Genomic DNA, 18,871 nt, shown 5'->3' on the forward strand with positions numbered 1-18,871 from the left:
CTAGAGCCTTGTCCAGGTGGAAGAAGGGCCGGGCCACGAAATCAGCAGGCCGCCTATGTCCCGGCTCCATGTCTGCACGTAGCCGGCGGCGTCACCCGTGTAGAGGTAGCGCTGCAGCCAGTCTGTGGTGATGCAGCGCAGCGTAGCCCGGCTGCAGCCGCAGAATGGTAGCAGCTCCTGCTGGGCCATGTGCTCAAAGCTCTTGATGTGACAGTTGCACAGGGCGTAGATGGAGGAGGACTGGCCCTCGGTCACTAGGGCCCCCACCAGGGTATCCCTGCGCAGGGAGCAGCAGTTCCAGTCCAGCACCCTCACAAGACCCAAGGGGGTCTGAGGGGACGTCCAGAAGCCCCAAAAGGCAATGAGGCCCATGCTGCCGGTCAGCAGTTCGTTGGTCTCGGGGCAGAAGTGCATGCAGACCACAGAGGCAGGGCAGGTGGCGCGGTGAAACACGGTCATCTCCTGGGTGGTGTCAGTGTAGACACGCAGAGACGGATCACTGCAGGCCCCAACTAGCACACGCTGGGTCGTCACAAACACCAGGTGCTCTACCCGGTACTTCTTCTCCATGGGGATGCTCAAGTAGTGCCTCAGCTGGCCCTGCCCATCATCTGCCCACATATCCATCTGAGGGAGAGAGAATTTAAGAGGGGTGGAAGGAGAGTAGAAGGATTAAGAGGCATGCAGAGATATAATGATCACATAAACGATCAGCAGAAAGTGAAGAGAGGTGAGTGCATCACAGTGCAGCTCACTGACCCATATTCCCTCATTGTAAGACCCCCTCCCCATAGTCAGTCCCAACAGGTGACTCACCTTATGCCTGAGCAGCATATGTCCCAACTGGAAGCCCGCCACCACTGTGCCACTGCACCCAGAGAAGGTTGTGAGGCAATGTAGGTAGTTAGGGGCACAGGTGGAGTGGAACTGTGTACTTGGGGAGGCATCCAAGTACAGTGGAGCTTCTTGCTCCACATCTTTAGATGTTCCTAAAGAATGAGACTGAGATTCCTGGTTCTCCTGCTCTTTCTCCTTTAGAATGACAATGGATTAAAATATCGGAATATGAATTATGTCCTCAAATGTTATATTGCAAACAATACAAATGTTTTTACCTGTATGGTTTGTTTCAGTTGTGATATAAAGGTTTTCCAGTCTGGTATAATTCTTCCAATTGATCCCATAATTTACAGTATTCAAACTCTTCTACGCACCTCCTAAGCGACTAGTCACATGCTTTCCCCCTACAGAATTATCCTTTTCATGAAGTGATCCATTTTTCCGCATTATGATGGTCATAAAGAGAATCATAGAGTCATTGCGAAAAAGAACGTGAAATTGGAACGCTATTGTTTTGGGTTCCATAGAGAATGGATTGGTTTTGTGGATTAGTAACTAAATGTGGAAACAGTCAAGGGGTCTGAATACTTTCCGAATGCACTCGGAATGTATTCAGGCCCCTTGACTGTTTCCACATTTTGTTACGTTACAGCCTTATTCTAAAATGTCTGAAATATTTTTTTCTCATCAATCTATACATAATACCCCATAATGACAAAGCGAAAACAGGTTTTAATAAATGTTGCAGATTTATATACTGCTCAAAAAAATAAAGGGAACAGTTAAACAACACAATGTAACTCCAAGTTAATCACACTTCTGTGAAATCAAACTGTCCACTTAGGAAGCAACACTGATTGACAATAAATGTCACATGCTGTTGTGCAAATGGAATAGACGACAGGTGGAAATGATAGGCAATTAGCAAGACACCCCCAATAAAGGAGTGGTTCTGCAGGTGATAACCACAGACCACTTCTCAGTTCCTATGCTTCCTGGCTGATGTTTTGGTCACTTTTGAATGCTGGCGGTGCTTTCACTCTAGTGGTAGCATGAGACGGAGTCTACAACCCACACAAGTGGCTCAGGTAGTGCAGCTCATCCAGGAAGGCACATCAATGCGAGCTGTGGCAAGAAGGTTTGCTGTGTCTGTCAGTGTAGTGTCCAGAGCATGGGGGCGCTACCAGGAGACAAGCCAGTACATCAGGAAACGTGGAGGAGGCCGTAGGAGGGGCAACAACGCAGCTGCAGGACCGCTCCTCCGCCTTTGTGCAAGGAGGAACAGGAGGAGCACTGCCAGAGCCCTGCAAAATGACCTCCAGCAGGCCACAAATGTGCATGTGTCTGCTCAAACGGTCAGAAACAGACTCCATGAGGGTGGTATGAGGCCCAACGTCCACAGGTCTGGGTTGTGCTTACAGCCCAACACCGTGCAGGACGTTTGGCATTTGCCAGAGAACACCAAGATTGGCAAATTCGCCACTGGCGCCCTGTGCTCTTCACAGATGAAAGCAGGTTCACACTGAGCACATGTGACAGACGTGACAGTCTGGAGACGCCGTGGAGAACGTTCTGCTGCCTGCAACATCCTCCAGCGTGACCGGTTTGGCGGTGGGTCAGTCATGGTTTTTGGGTGTCATTTCTTTGGGGGTCCTCCATGTGCTCGCCAGATGTAGCCTGACTGCCATTAGGTACCGAGATGAGATCGTCAGACCCCTTGTGAGACCATATGCTGGTGCGGTTGGCCCTGGGTTCCTCCTAATGCAAGACAATGCTAGACCTCATGTGGCTGGAGTGTGTCAGCAGTTCCTGCAAAAGGAAGGCATTGATGCTATGGACTGGCCCGCCCGTTCCCCAGACCTGAATCCAATTGAGCACATCTGGGACATCATGTCTCGCTCCATCCACAGACTGTTCAGGTGTTGGCGGATGCTTTAGTCCAGGTCTGGGAGGAGATCCCCCAGGAGACCATCCGCCACCTCATCAGGAGCATGCCCAGGCATTGTAGGGAGGTCATACAGGCACGTGGAGGCTACACACACTACTGAGCCTCATTTTGACTTGTTTTAAGGACATTACATCAAAGTTGGATCAGCCTGTAGTGTGGTTTTCCACTTGAATTTTGAGTGTGACTCCAAATCCAGACCTCCATGGGTTGATAAATTTGATTTCCATTGATAATTTTTGTGTGATTGTGTTATCAGCACATTCAACTATGTAAAGAAAACAAGTATTTAATACTTTCCTGACATTTAATCCTAGTAAACATTGCCTGTCTTATGTCAGTTAGGATCACCACTTTCTTTTAAGAATGTGAAATGTCAGAATAATAGTAGAGAAAATAATATATTTCAGCTTTTATTTCTTTCATCATATTCCCAGTGGGTCAGACGTTTACAGAAGTTTCGGGTAGCCTTCCACAAGCTTCCCACAATAAATTGGGTGAATTTTGGCCCATTCCTCCTGACAGAGCTGTTGTAACTGAGTCAGGTTTGTAGGCCTCCTTGCTCGCACATGCTTTTTCAGTTCTGCCCACAAATTTTCTATAGGATTGAGGTCAGGGCTTTGTGATGGCCACTCCAATACCTTGACTTTGTTGTCCTTAAGCCATTTTGCCACAACTTTGGAAGTATGCTTGGGGTCATTGTCCATTTGGAAGACCCATTTGCGACCAAGCTTTAACTGATGTCTTGAGATGTTTCTTCAATATATCCACATACTTTTCCTCCCTCATGGTGCCATCTAGTTTGTGAAGTGCACCAGTCCCTCCGGCAGCAAAGCACACACCTGTGTATATAAGAACCCACAGTTGACAGTGCATGTCAGAGCAAAAACCAAGCTGTGAGGTTGAAGGAATTGTCTGTAGAGCTCAGAGACAGGATTGTGTTGAGTGTACCAAAACATGTCTGCAGCATTGAAGGTTTCCAAGAACACAGTGGCCTCCATCATTCTTAAACTGAAAACATGTGGAACACCAAGACTCTTCCTAGAGCTGGCTACCTGGCCAAACTGAGCAATCAGGGGAGAATGGCCTTGGTCAGGGAGGTGACCAAGAACCCAATGGTCACTCTGGCAGAACTCCAGAGTTCCTCAGTGGAGATGGGAGAACCTTCCAGAAGGACAACCATCTCTGCAGCACTCCACCAATCAGGCCTTTATTGTAGAGTGGCCAGACGGAAGCCACTCCTCAGTAAAAGGCACATGACAGCCCACTTGGAGTTTGCTAAAAGGCATCTAAAGGACTCTCAGACCATGAGAAACAGGGTTCTCTGGTCTGATGAAACCAAGATTGAACTCTTTGGCCTGAATGCCAAGCGTCACGTCTGGAGGAAACCTGGCACCATTCCTATGGTGAAGCATGGTGGTGGCAGCATCATGCTGTGGGGATGTTTTTCAGCAGCAGGGACAGGGAGACTAGTCATGATCGAGGGAAAGATGAACAGAGCAAAGTACAGACAGATCCTTGATGAAAACCTGCTCCAGAGCGCTCAGGACCTGAGACTGGGGTGAAGGTTCACCTTTTCCAAAAGGACAACAACCATAAGCACACAGCCAAGACAATGCAGGAGTGGCTTCGGGACAAGACTCTGAATGTCTTTAAGTGGCCCAGCCAGAGCCCGGACTTAAACTCGATCAAACATATCAAATAAGATGTTATTTGTCACATGCACCGATTACAACAGGTGTGTAGACCTAACAGTGAAATGCTTACTTACAAGCCCTTAACCAACAATGCTTAAAAAAAAGTTAACCAGAAAATAGAAAATAAAAGCAACAAATAATTCAGCAGTTGCAGTAAAATAACAATAGTGAAGCTATATACAGTGGGTACCGGTACAGAGTCAATGTGGGGATGGGGGGGCACCAGTTAGTTGAGGTAATTGAGGTAATATGTACATGTAGGTAGAGCTAAAGTGACCATGCATAGATTATAAACCGAGAGAAGCAGCAGAGTGAAAGAGGGGTCTGGGTAGCCCTTTGATTAGCTGTTCAGGAGTCTTGTGGCTTGGGGGTAGAAGCTGTTAACTTCTCTGGGATATGTGGGACCTCGCCAACAGCCAGTGAAATTGCAGGGCACCAAATTCAAACAACAGAAATCTCATAATTAAAATGAAGTATTAAAAAAGTATTATACACCATTTTAAAGATAAACTTCTTGTTAATCCAGCCACATTGTGTGATTTCAAAAAGGCTTTACGGCGAAAGCACCCCTTGCGATTATGTTAGGTCAGCGCCTAGCCACAGAAAACCATACAGCCATTTTCCAAAGAAGGAGAGGTGTCACAAAAGACAGAAATAGCTTTAAAAGGAATCACTAACCTTTGATGATCTTCACCGGATGGCACTCCCAGGACTCCATGTTAGACAATAAATGTGTGTTTTGTTCGATAAAGTTAATCTTTATGTCCAAAAACCTCATTTGAAATTGGTGCGTTATGTTCAGAAATGCATTGTCTCAAACAAACATCCGGTGAAAGTGCAGAGAGCCACATCAAATTACAGAAATACTCATCATAAACATTGATCTAAAATACAAGTGTTATACATACGATTATAGATAAACTTCTCCTTAATGCAACCGCTGTGTCAGATTTAAAAAAAACTTTACGTTAAAAGCACACCATGCAATTATGTTAGGTCAGCGCCTAACCACAGAAAAACATACAGCCATTTTTCAACCAAGGAGCGGTGTCACAAAACTCAGAAATAACATTATAAATATTCACTTACCTTTGATGATGTTCATCGGAATGCACTCCCAGGAATCCTAGTTCCACAATAAATGTTTGTTTTGTTCGATAAAGTCCATCATTTATGTTCAAATACCTCAAATACCTTCAAACAATGTATATAATCAATCTTTAGGATGTTTTTATCATAAATCTTCAATAATATTCCAACCGGACAATTCCTTCGTCTTTAGAAATGAAAGGGAACGCAGCTCGCTCTCACGGCCGCAAGCGTGACTTAGCTCATGGCTTTCTGCCAGATCCCTGGTTCAAACAGCTCTTATTCGCTTCCCCTTCACAGTAGAAGCCTGAAACAAGGTTCTAAAGACTGTTGACATCTAGTGGAAGCCTTAGGAAGTGAATATGACCCCATAGACACTGTATATTGGATGGGAAATTACTTGAAAAACTACAAACCTCAGATTTCCCACTTCCTGGTTGGATTTTTTCTCAGGTTTTTGCCTGCCATGTGAGTTCTGTTATACTCACATACTTCATTCAAACAATTTTAGAGACTTCAGTGTGTTTTCTATCCAAATATACCTGAGTAGCAGGCAGTTTACTCTGGGCACCTTATTCATACAAGCTACTCAATACTGCCCCCCAGTCCCAAATAATTTTTTAAGAAGCCTTTTGGACCTCGACTTGGCGCTCCGGTACCGCTTGCAGTGCGGTAGCAGAGAGAACAGTCTATGACTAGGGTGGCTGGAGTCTTTGACAATTTCTAGGGCCTTCCTCTGACACCGCTTGATATAGAGGTCCTGGATGGCAGGAAGCTTTGCCCCAGTGATGTACTGGGCCGTACGCACTACCCTCTGTAGTGCCTTGCAGTCGGTGTGCCAAGCGTCATACCCAAGAAGACTCAAGGCTGTAATCGCTGCCAAAGGTGCTACATCAAAGTACTGAGTAAAGGTTTTGAATACTCATGCAAAGTTAATATTTCCGTTTTTTTCCAATAAATTTGCAAAAACTTTTTTTAAAAATCTGTTTTTCCTTTGTCATTTGTAATTATGGGGTATTTTGTGTAGATTGATAAGAAAAAAAACATTTATTCAATTTTATAATAAGGCTGTAACATAACAAAATGTGAAAAAATTCAAGGGGTCTGAATACTTTTCGAATGCACTGTATATATATATATATATATATATATATATATATATATATATATATATATATATATATACATACAGTGCCTTGCGAAAGTATTCGGCCCCCTTGAACTTTGCGACCTTTTGCCACATTTCAGGCTTCAAACATAAAGATAGTGGAACGACATTTATTGGATATTTCAAACCTTTTTAACAAATCAAAAACTGAAAAATTGGGCGTGCAAAATTATTCAGCCCCCTTAAGTTAATACTTTGTAGCGCCACCTTTTGCTGCGATTACAGCTGTAAGTCGCTTGGGGTATGTCTCTATCAGTTTTGCACATCGAGAGACTGACATTTTTTCCCATTCCTCCTTGCAAAACAGCTCGAGCTCAGTGAGGTTGGATGGAGAGCATTTGTGAACAGCAGTTTTCAGTTCTTTCCACAGATTCTCGATTGGATTCAGGTCTGGACTTTGACTTGGCCATTCTAACACCTGGATATGTTTATTTTTGAACCATTCCATTGTAGATTTTGCTTTATGTTTTGGATCATTGTCTTGTTGGAAGACAAATCTCCGTCCCAGTCTCAGGTCTTTTGCATACTCCATCAGGTTTTCTTCCAGAATGGTCCTGTATTTGGCTCCATCCATCTTCCCATCAATTTTAACCATCTTCCCTGTCCCTGCTGAAGAAAAGCAGGCCCAAACCATGATGCTGCCACCACCATGTTTGACAGTGGGGATGGTGTGTTCAGGGTGTTGCTTTTACGCCAAACATAACGTTTTGCATTTTTACCAAAAAGTTCAATTTTGGTTTCATCTGACCAGAGCACCTTCTTCCACATGTTTGGTGTGTCTCCCAGGTGGCTTGTGGCAAACTTTAAATAACACTTTTTATGGATATCTTTAAGAAATGGCTTTCTTCTTGCCATTCTTCCATAAAGGCCAGATTTGTGCAATATACGACTGATTGTTGCCCTATGGACAGAGTCTCCCACCTCAGCTGTAGATCTCTGCAGTTCATCCAGAGTGATCATGGGCCTCTTGGCTGCATCTCTGGTCAGTCTTCTCCTTGTATGAGCTGAAAGTTCAGAGGGACGGCCAGGTCTTGGTAGATTTGCAGTGGTCTGATACTCCTTCCATTTCAATATTATCGCTTGCACAGTGCTCCTTGGGATGTTTAAAGCTTGGGAAATCTTTTTGTATCCAAATCCGGCTTTAAACTTCTTCACAACAGTATCTCGGACCTGCCTGGTGTGTTCCTTGTTCTTCATGATGCTCTCTGCACTTTTAACGGACCTCTGAGACTATCACAGTGCAGGTGCATTTATACGGAGACTTGATTACACACAGGTGGATTGTATTTATCATCATTAGTCATTTAGGTCAACATTGGATCATTCAGAGATCCTCACTGAACTTCTGGAGAGAGTTTGCTGCACTGAAAGTAAAGGGGCTGAAAAATTTTGCACGCCCAATTTTTAAGTTTTTGATTTGTTAAAAAAGTTTGAAATATCCAATAAATGTCGTTCCACTTCATAATTGTGTCCCACTTGGTGTTGATTCTTCACAAAAAAAATACAGTTTTATATCTTTATGTTTGAAGCCTGAAATGTGGCAAAAGGTCGCAAAGTTCAAGGGGGCCGAATACTTTCGCAAGGCACTGTATGTACATATGTATGTATGTATATATATATATATATATGTATATGTACAGTACCAGTCAAAAGTTTGGACACAGCAACTCATTACAGGGTTTTTCTTTATTTGTACTATTTTCTACGTTGTATAATAATAGTGAAAACATCAAAACTATGAAATAACACATATGGAATCATGTAGTAACCAAAAAAGTGTTTAAACAAATCAAAATATATTTTACACATGAAATTCTTCAAAGTTGCCACCCTTTGCCTTAATGACAGCTTTGCACGCTCTTGACATTCTCTAAACCAGCTTCACCTGGAATGCTTTTCCAACAGTCTTGAAGGAGTTCTCACATGGCGGTAATGCACCATAACATTGAATGCCAACTGTCAATAAACCCCACAGAAGAGGCGGCGGCAACAACGGTAGCCAGCTAGCTAGGGCCACGGGTAGACCGTGTCCTTCTAACGACAGTGAGGGCAGGAATTAGAGGACACAGAGTGCTAGTTATTTAGTTAGCTAGCTAGGACTCTGGTTCACAGGAGGCAGGATAGGTATTTAGCTAACGATAGCTAGGACACCGGTAGACGGTGTCCTTTGCCCTCGCTTGTTGGGCACTGTTTTCCTGCAGTTCTGTTAACAACAGCAAGGGCAGGTGTTCAGCAAGCAGAAGCGAAGGACACTGTGTGCTAGTTAGCTAGCAGGCAGTATTGGTAGCTAGCTAGCACACCGATAGACAGTGTACTTCACCCCTAAAAAACTCAGATAATACTTTTATTAAACTTTTGACCAAAATTTTTATCTCATAGATAATCAGTGGAAATCCAGAATATCAAAAGTGTCGCACAAGCATAAAGATGGCATGCTCGAGGGGGGGGGGGGGGGGGGGGTGTTCATGCAGGAACCAGTGGGATGCTCGAGGGGGAGGACGTTCATGCAGAAACCAATGGGATGCTCGAGAGGGGGCATTGTAGGAAGATGTAGGAATGGCCACATGCAGGAACGGCCACATGCAATCAATCACAAATTGATTAAAGTTGGACAATTCCATAAAATTCTTGAAAAACTAGTAGGTTGCTAGAAAGAGTAGGGTATTAAACATAGCTGCTAATTTGTCAGGAAAAATATGAAATTCTATGGGAGCTTGTGTGACACACACACACACACAGTGGACAGAGGCTGAGAGCACTGTGAGTTCATTTAGGATATGTGAACTGGCTCATAGACACTGAAGAGAGGTAAGTATTCTGTTTTTCCTCTACAAGATATTCCCTGATTTCTCTGGAATGTGATTTAGCATATGCAGATGATGGCTAAGAAATTGTATTATTGTGTCTGCTGTCCACAACAGAACGTCAGTGATGACTGATAACATAGTCTAATTACTTATTGACAAGAGTTATCCAGCTGTTTTGTGAGTGGTCATGATTGATGGATGCTTTTGGAAATTTTGCTGATGGTCTTGACCACAGATAGATAGCCTGCTGTAGTTGTTATGTGCTGGCATTAGGCCTGTAGGCACTAACCTGTGGGGGTTAGCCAAGACACTTTTGCAACAATAACGTTTTACAACCTGTTCTCTAAAGATGACCAGAAGAATGGTCACTGATTTGGTTGAAACATGCATTATGGTTGGGATGTTAAAATTGATTGATATTAATGGAATAAGGTCTTGCAGAAAAAAGCAATTGATGACATTTCATGAATAAATTCCTTCAACATTAATTTCTTCAATCTGTGCTATTCAGAGCAACCCGAATCCCAGTGCAGCACAATGCAGCTATGTGTTAACAAGGAGAACATTGACCACACTCACATTAACAATCAGCCCTCTATTCCTCAGTGCCAGAGCATATAGCCCGTGCCTCTTCTAGCCTGGCTCTGGACAGTCCCTCCTCTCATATAGTGAAGCCTTAGCTCAGTTAAACCAGGCAACGAGTTTTGCTCGTGTTAGGGCTGAACAAGGGTGCCTAGTACTACCACACATGCTTACTAATTTCTCTCCCCCTAATTCTCAGTTTTACATTTTCAAGCCAGTCTGGTCATATATTCTCCCATAGCTGCCATTGAACATACCAACCATCACCTCTGTCCAACACACTCTATTCCTCAGGTGAAGTTGCTGTGCTCCCCCCCAGCAGTGACACTCTCTCTGCCATGGCCTCCTGTATCAATGCCCACAAGGGCTGGTTTGGTGAGAGGGGGGTTCACCAGGGGGTTGGACTGGACATCCTCTTCAGTGGCAGGGACTTTGACACACCAGATCTGTACTCCCCAAATGACACTAAACAACCTCAGGAGGCCAAGTCACACTATGCCTGTCCCAGGGCCCCCCAGAGGTCCTTGCATGGCTGGGGCACATACAGCCCCCCTCCGCAGATATCCAGCCCCAGCACTGAGAGAAGAGGGGGGGCATCCTCTTCTGCCAGGCCTGTCTCCCTCAACCAGTGCCAGGGCTACCATGCCCACACCCTGCCCCTGCCCCGCAGAGCCCTGGCTGTCTTCAGACCCAGGTGAGTAACAGACAGGGGGAGTAAGGAAGTGAGGGAGGGACACCTTGGTGGGTAAGACACCTGGCGGGAGTGAGAGACAGGAAGGGGGGCAAAAAGGGAGGGTGGAAAGGGACACACAGGTGAGAGACAGGCATAGTGAGACAGAGACCATAGTGGGAGGGACCCTGGTATAGATTGATGTGTGTAATGATTCCGGGTCAGCTGAGAGCTGCAGAGTCCCACATGGGGGGACCACAACCTTCGTGTGACACATAACTGTTACATACAAACACACTGGGTGCGGCATCGGGTTAGCAATATGTGATTGGATTAATGCTTGGATAAGTCTCAATAATGTCGACATTTCTCTATGCGTCCCATGTGCGAGTTTGCACATCTGCACTGTGTGTGCATTTCTTTGGTGTGTTTGTTTGTACTGCTGTGTCTGTCTATGTTTGTGCTATACCCGTGGTTCTGATATGTGTGTGTTTGTTTTGCCTGCAGTGTCTACAGCAGCACTCAGGGATATAAGACTACCACAGTGGACAAACCTCGCATGCTCAGAGCCACTATCAGATCCCGCCCCTCGGACCCTAACCAGTCTGGCCGACAGCAGAGCCAGCACCAGAGCCAGGACCAGCACCAGAGTCAGCCTTTCCAGCACCAGCAGCAGCCCAGACCAAACCAGCAGCAGCACCAGCGAAGCCTAAGCCCCAAGCTTCTCTACCAACCAAGCCTTCGTCCCAAGCCGGTCTACCAGCCAAGCCTCAGTCCCACTCTTCCTGTCTATAGGAGACTCACAACCTGGCAGCACAAGGACAACACCAACATAGACAGCAACACCATCAAGACCAACAACAGCTCTCACAGTAACAGCATCAAGAGGTGAGTTTGAGCGTAAGAGAGAGAGAGAGTGAGAGAACGTTATTCTATATTATTTCAGTTATTGCAGTTCTATAGTGCATGTATCAAGTACTTACTTCATTAATGTGTAATTCATTGATTTGTAATTTGATTCTAGTTGTATAATGTATAGAGAAAAGGCTATGTGATCTGAGTTGACAAAGGAAGGTTCCAAGAAAATTTCTATTGAGTTGATCCAAACAGGATTTGCAGCGTGTTGAGATGATTAATTACTGAGTAACTGTGCGGTACCACTCTGTAATCAGACAGGTGGACATGACGTCCCAGAACGTGTTTGGTCAGCCACGTGTCCTGGCCTCGCTGCGGGGACCTCTCTCTCCGCGACAGACCCGCAAGACAACAAATCTAGAGGAGGAACTGAGGAAGCTCATCATAATGGACAACACATCAGAGGAATCAGGGAGGGATGCAGTGAGTTAAGACCTCAACACACATCATAGAGGCACAGGTGTTGAATATTGTTCTAACATACTCAAATTCAATATGAGTACGAACCTTACAAATGTGATTTTCCTGTGTTTTATATATATTTCCACACTATGAGGTTGGAATAATACTGTGAAATTGTGAAAATGATGATAATGCCCTTTTAGTGTAAGAGCTGCTTGAAAAGACCGCTTGTGGGAAGGCGTTTTGGCCTGCCTGGTGACATCATAAGTAACCAATAAGAAAGAGAGTTCCAAACCTCTCTGCCAATAACAGGTAGTTTTCAGTTTTTCCATTCCCCTCAGACCACTCCCAGACAGTCCTAGCAAAATTCTTGCTTGAGAAATTGCTCTTTGCTAAGAAGCTATTTTCATTTTATTTTGACAATTTTAATTGAAAACAATCCCAGTGAGGTACTTAATTGTTACCCAGAAATTATTTGATATTAAGATAAAAACAGCTGCATTGAACCTTTAAAGTTCAAGATTATGTCCATGTACACATTTAACTGACCATAGCTCATTTAGCTTCTGTCCCCTAGTACTGCCGTCATAGCCTCTCTACAGAGATCAGTCTAGGCAGTGGTCCCATGGACTACAGTCTGGCCTGTTCCCCAGTGTCTGACTGCTCAGAGTTGGCGGGGCTGGAGGACCTGTCTGCCTCTGAGCTGTCCCTGACAGAGGGCTGGGACTCTGGGCACATCCCCCTACCGGACCCTGCAGGGAGCCTGAAGTGGAGCAACCTGGTCAACACTGCCAAGGCCTATGAGGGTAGGAGAGTATGTGTGCAAGAAGCATGTCCATGTGCCTGAACTTGCCTATGAATGCTTGTGAGATGCATGGCATTTAAGACTAAATGAGAATATGCAGGGATTTTTGTGACATCAGTGTATGGTGCATTTATGTTTCATGTTTGTAGCACAGAGGACAGTGGAGCCCATTACCCCCAGTAAGTCCATGAAGCATGGATCAAAGGGTGGACCCACGGCTTGCCCACCCAATTACTACCCTCCTCAGGACTACAATTTCCAGTCTGTAATAAGAAGGTACTGTACACACATTCTCTCTCCCTATGGTTCCATTCTCTTTATTGTGCGGATATACACACATAATGGCTCTACTCTGACTTAATGAAACTGTGGGTCCTGTAAGATCTGGCTATTCATTCTCAAAGGCACATGGGAATAGTATGAAGTGTGCCATTATGCAGTTGTATATTTTAATTCACCTTCAGCACATAATTTTTTCCCCCATGAAGCTTGTGTTGAAGTTATTCTGTATTAACAATATGTTTTGCTTCTCTAAAGTGAAGTGCCCAGTGATCTGTCTGATAGACTTCACGACCTGGAGGTGCTGCTGAGACACTTGGAGAGCAACCTGGAAAATGTGAGACATTTCTATCTCAGATACACAACCCCCATCTGTCATCATTAAATCCATGTGTTGACCACCTCAGCATCTCTTTTTAAATAACCCCAATGACCTCTCTCTCTCTCTTTGTCTCTCTCTGTGACGGTCAGGAGAAGCAGGACAGGATAGCCCTGATGGGGGAAGTGAAGATTCTGAGGGAGACCAACCAGCGCCTGTGGGAGGAGTCTCTTTCATCCAATGAAAAGCTCTGTAAACTCAGCCTGTTGTTCAACGTGGCCCCAGGAATGGTGCCTAGAGAGAGAGAATGACCAACAACACTAAGAAGAGAGAGGGATAACTTGAACAGATGGGTGGAGGACTGTCTGCAAAATGTGATCAGAGAACAAGGATATATAAACTCAGCAAAAAAAGAAACGTCGTCTCACTGTCAACTGTGTTTATTTTCAGCAAAATTAACATGTGTAATATTTGTATGAACATAACAAGATTCAACAACTGAGACATAAACTGAACAAGTTCCACAGACATGTGACTAACAGAAATTGAATAATGTGTCCTTGAACAAAGCGGGGGTCAAAATCAAAAGTAAGTCCGTATCTGGTGTGGCCACCAGCTGCATTAAGCATTACTGCAGTGCATCTCCTCCTCATGGGCTGCACCAGATTTGCAAGTTCTTGTTGTGAGATGTTACCACACTCTTCCACCAAGGCACCTGCAAGTTCCCGGACATTTCTGAGGGTAATGACCCTAGCTCTCACACCCCAACAGGTCCCAGACGTGCTCAAGGGGATTGAGATCCGGGCTCGTCACTGGCCATGGCAGAACACTGACATTCCTGTCTTGCAGGAAATCACGCATTGTCATGCTGGAGGGTCATGTCAGGATGAGCCTGCAGGAAGGGTACCACATGAGGGAGGAGGATGTCTTCCTTGTAACGCACAACATTGAGATTGCCTGCAATTACAAAAATCTCTGTCCGATGACGCTGTGACACACCGCCCCAGACCATGACGGACCCTCCACCTCCAAATCGATCCCACTCCAGGGTACAGGCCTCGGTGTAACGCTCATTCCTTCGACGATAAATGCGAATCCGACCATCAACCCTGGTGAGACAAACCGCGACTCGTCAGGGAAGAGCACTTTTTGCCAGTCCTGTCTGGTCCAGCGATGGTGGGTTTGTGCCCATAGGCGAAGTTGTTGCTGGTGATGTCTGGTGAGGACCTGCCTTACAACATGCCTACAAGCCCTCAGTCCAGCCTCTCTCAGCCTATTGCGAACAGTCTCAGCACTGATGGAGGGATTATGCATTCATGGTGTAACTCAGGCAGTTGTTGTTGCCATCCTGTACCTGTCTCACAGGTGTGATGTTTGGATGTACCGATCCTGTGCAGGTGTTTTTACACGTGGTCTGCCACTGCGAGGATGATCAGCTGTCCGTCCTGTCTCCCTGTAGCGCTGTCTTAGGCGTCTCACAGTATGGACATTGCAATGTATTGCCCTGGCCACATCTGCAGTCCTCATGCCTCCTTGCAGCATGCCTAAGGCATGTTCACGCAGATGAGCAGGGACCCTGGGCATTTTTCTTTTGGTGTTTTTCAGAGTCAGTAGAAAGGCCTCTTTAGTGTCCTAAGTTTTCATAACTGTGACCTTAATTGGCTACTGTCTGTAATCTGTTAGTTTCTTAACGACCGTTCCACAGGTGCATGTTCATTAATTGTTTATGGTTCATTGAACAAGCTTGGGAAACAGTGTTTAAACCCTCTACAATGAAGATCTGTGAAGTTATTTGGATTTGTATTAATTATCTTTGAAAGACAGGGTCCTGAAAAAGAGATGTTTATTTTTTTGCTGAGTTTATATACAAATATATACACTGCTCAAGAGCTGCTCAATAAAGGGAACACTTAAACAACGCAATGTAACTCCAAGTCAATCACACTTCTGTGAAATCAAACTGTCCACTTAGGAAGCAACACTGATTGACAATACATTTCACATGCTGTTGTGCAAATGGAATAGATAACAGGTGGAAATTATAGGCAATTAGCAAGACACCCCCAATAAAGGAGTGGTTCTGCAGGTGGGGACCACAGACCACTTCTCAGTTCCTATGCTTCCTGGCTGATGTTTTGGTCACTTTTGAATGCTGGCGGTGCTTTCACTCTAGTGGTAGCATGAGACGTAGTATACATCCCATACAAGTGGCTCAGGTAGTGCAGCTCATCCAGGAAGGCACATCAATGCGAGCTGTGGCAAGAAGGTTTGCTGTGTCTGTCAGCGTAGTGTCCAGAGCATGGAGGCGCTACCAGGAGACAGGCTAGTACACCATGAGACGTGGAGGAGGCCGTAGGAGGGCAACAACCCAGCAGCAGGACCGCTACCTCCGCCTTTGTGCAAGGAGGAGCAGGAGGAGCACTGCCAGAGCCCTGCAAAATGACCTCTAGCAGGCCACAAATGTGCATGTGTCTGCTCAAACGGTCAGAAATAGACTCCATGAGGGTGGTATGAGGGCCCGACGTCCACAGGTGAGGGTTGTGCTTACAGCCCAACACCGTGCAGGACGTTTGGCATTTGCCAGAGAACACCGGGATTGACAAATTCGCCACTGGCGCCCTGTGCTCTTCACAGATGAAAGCAGGTTCACACTGAGCACATGTGACAGACGTGACAGAGTCTGGAGACGCCGTGGAGAACGTTCTGCTGCCTGCAACATCCTCCAGCGTGACTGGTTTAGCGGTGGGTCAGTCATGGTGTGGGGTGGCATTTCTTTGAGGGGCTGCACAGTCCTCCATGTGCTCGCCAGAGGTAGCCTGACTGCCATTAGGTACCGAGATGAGATCCTCAGACCCCTTGTGAGACCATATGCTGGTGCAGTTGGCCCTGGGAACCTCCTAATGCAAGACAATGCTAGACCTCATGTGGCTGGAGTGTGTCAGCAGTTCCTGCAAGAGGAAGGCATTGATGCTATGGACTGGCCCGCCCCGTTCCCCAGACCTGAATCCAATTGAGCACATCTGGGACATCATGTCTCGCTCCATCCACTCGCTCTTGCACCACACTGTCCAGGAGTTGGCGGATGCTTTAGTCCAGGTCTGGGAGGAGATCCCTCAGGAGACCATCCGCCTCCTCAACAGGAGCATGCCCAGGCGTTGTAGGGAGGTCATACAGGCACGTGGAGGCCACACACACTACTGAGCCTCATTTTGACTTGTTTTAAGGACATTACATCAAAGTTGGATCAGCCTGTAGTGTGGTTTTCCACTTGAATTTTGAGTGTGACTCCAAATCCAGACCTCCATGGGTTGATAAATTTGATTTCCATTGATAATTTGTGTGTGATTTTGTTGTCAGCACATTCAACTATGTAAAGAAAAAAGTATTTAATAAGAATATTTCATTCATTCAGATCTAGGATGTGTTATTTTAGTGTTCCCTTAATTTTTTTGAGCAGTGTATATACAGTACCAGTCAAAAGTTTGGACACACCTACTCATTCCAGGGTTTTTCTTTATTTTAACTATTTTCTACATCGTAGAATAATAGTGAAGACATCAGAATAACACATATGGAATCACATAGTAACCAAAAAAGTGTTAAACTAATCAAAATATATTTTATACTTGAGAATCTTCAAAGTAGCCACCCTTTGCCTCGATGACAGCTTTGCACACTCTTGGCATTCTCTCAACCAGCTTCACCTGGTGACTACCAAATTGAATTACCAGCACTGTGAATATACTTTAACCTGAGATGCCCAAAGTCAAGTAATAATAACTTTTAAAGGACTACTAAGTATACTTAGTTTGAGGGCCAGTGGCCTTGACTTTAGATTATGAAAAACTGAGTTACACAATGTGATTTTTACAAATAATTAATTTTTAATAATCTAAAATACTATATTGTGTGGTATTTAAAATAAATGTTAACTCGTCTCAAATAACTCAACAAAGTAGTAATAACAATTTAATAACTTTTATTTACAGAACATACACTACATGACCAAAGGTATGTGGACACCCCTTCAAATGAGTGGATTCGGCTATTTCGGCCACACCCATTGCTGACAGGTGTATAAAATCGAGCACACAGCCATGCAATCTCCAAAGACAAACATTGGCAGTAGAATGGCCCCTACTGAAGATCTCAGTGACTTTCAACGTGGCACCGTCATAGGATGCCACCTTTCCCACAAAGTCAGTTTGTAAAATTTCTGCCCTGCTAGAGTTTCCCTGGTCAACTGTAAGTGCTGTTTTTGTGAAGTTGAATTGTCTTGGCACAACAACGGCTCAGCTGCGAAGTAGTAGGCCACACAAACTCACAGAATGGGATCGCTGAGTGCGTAAAAATTGTCTGTCCTCAGGTGGTTTGTCGAGATCAGTGTGGAAGAACTTGACTGGCCTGGGCAGAGCCCTGACCTCAACCCCATCGAACACCTTTGGGATGAATTGGAACACTGACTGCAAGCCAGGCCTAATCGCCCAACGTGCCTGACCTCACTAATGCTCTAGTGGCTGAATGGAAGCAAGTCCCTGCAGCAATATTCCAACATCTAGAGGAAAGCCTTCCCAGAAGACTGGAGGCTGTTATAGCAGCAAAGGGGGACCAACTCCATATTAATTCCCATTATTTTGGAATAAGATATTTGACGAACAGGTGTCTGCATTATGATCATAAATACAGTGATGAAATAAATGTCAGAATGTGTCACGTTCTGACCTTAGTTCTTTTGTTATGTCTTTGTTTTAGTATGGTCAGGGCGTGAGTTGTCTATTTTTTTTTGTCCTTTTTCTATGATTTGGGATTTCTGTGTTTGGCCTGGTATGGTTCTCAATCAGAGGCAGCTGTCATTCATTGTCCCTGACTGAGAACCATTCTTAGGTAGTCTGGTTTCACTTTTGAGTTGTGAGTGATTATTTTCTGTGTCAGTGTTTGTTCCACACGGGACTGTTTCGTTTGTTTCGCTTATTCACATTGTTATTTTGTAGTTTAGTGTTCATGTAAATAAAGTATTGTTATGGACACTTACCACGCTGCGCATTGGTCCTCCGATCCTTCCTATTACTCCTCTTCGTCAGAAGGAGGAGGACAATCGTTACAGAATGACATGACTAGTAAAACACTGCCTTGGCATTATAACCCAAGGGAAGACCTCACTTAATGTAAATAGAAAACTCCCAAGTAAAAATTATATCTTTAAAATCAAGTTTGAACATTTTGTATAAATATATTTCAACTTGAAGTAGAAAACAATAAGTAACAGTTCAAATGTGGCGTGCAAGACAGAATTAAGTGTCTGCGTTTGTGAATATAATTTAACCTCCAACGAACTCCATAATTAACTCATACA

The 18,871-nt window shown here is 44.8% G+C and overlaps 2 protein-coding genes across 2 annotated transcripts; one reads left to right on the forward strand and one right to left on the reverse strand.

The window, feature by feature from the left end:
* Positions 1-772, reverse strand: LOC149979123 (WD repeat-containing protein 87-like). Its single transcript, XM_090191373.1, has one exon. The coding sequence runs from the start codon at positions 625-627 to the stop codon at positions 1-3; it is 627 nt and encodes a 208-aa protein (XP_090047499.1). The 5' UTR covers positions 628-772.
* Positions 773-9,247: 8,475 nt separating this feature from the next.
* LOC110537318 (uncharacterized) lies at positions 9,248-18,549 on the forward strand. The gene is made up of 8 exons (XM_021623263.3): positions 9,248-9,547; positions 10,423-10,822; positions 11,306-11,686; positions 11,971-12,136; positions 12,693-12,921; positions 13,070-13,196; positions 13,458-13,536; positions 13,671-18,549. Exons 2-8 carry the CDS (start codon positions 10,467-10,469, stop codon positions 13,827-13,829), a joined length of 1,497 nt encoding a protein of 498 aa, XP_021478938.3. The 5' UTR covers positions 9,248-9,547; positions 10,423-10,466; the 3' UTR covers positions 13,830-18,549.
* The last annotated feature ends 322 nt before the right edge of the window (positions 18,550-18,871 follow it).

The sequence above is a fragment of the Oncorhynchus mykiss genome, chromosome 12, assembly GCF_057628025.1.
Source record: "Oncorhynchus mykiss isolate SJ-2025 chromosome 12, ASM5762802v1, whole genome shotgun sequence".
Classification (NCBI taxonomy): Eukaryota; Metazoa; Chordata; class Actinopteri; order Salmoniformes; family Salmonidae; genus Oncorhynchus; species Oncorhynchus mykiss.

Bases quoted from the DNA above. Each gene is read 5' to 3' on its own strand.
- LOC149979123 (XM_090191373.1), bottom strand. From the start codon at position 627: ATGGATATGTGGGCAGATGATGGGCAGGGCCAGCTGAGGCACTACTTG.
- LOC110537318 (XM_021623263.3), top strand. From the start codon at position 10,467: ATGGCCTCCTGTATCAATGCCCACAAGGGCTGGTTTGGTGAGAGGGGG. The intron at 10,823-11,305 runs GTGAGTAACAGA...TTTTGCCTGCAG, and splicing joins CTGGCTGTCTTCAGACCCAG to TGTCTACAGCAGCACTCAGG. The intron at 13,197-13,457 runs GTACTGTACACA...GCTTCTCTAAAG, and splicing joins TTCCAGTCTGTAATAAGAAG to TGAAGTGCCCAGTGATCTGT.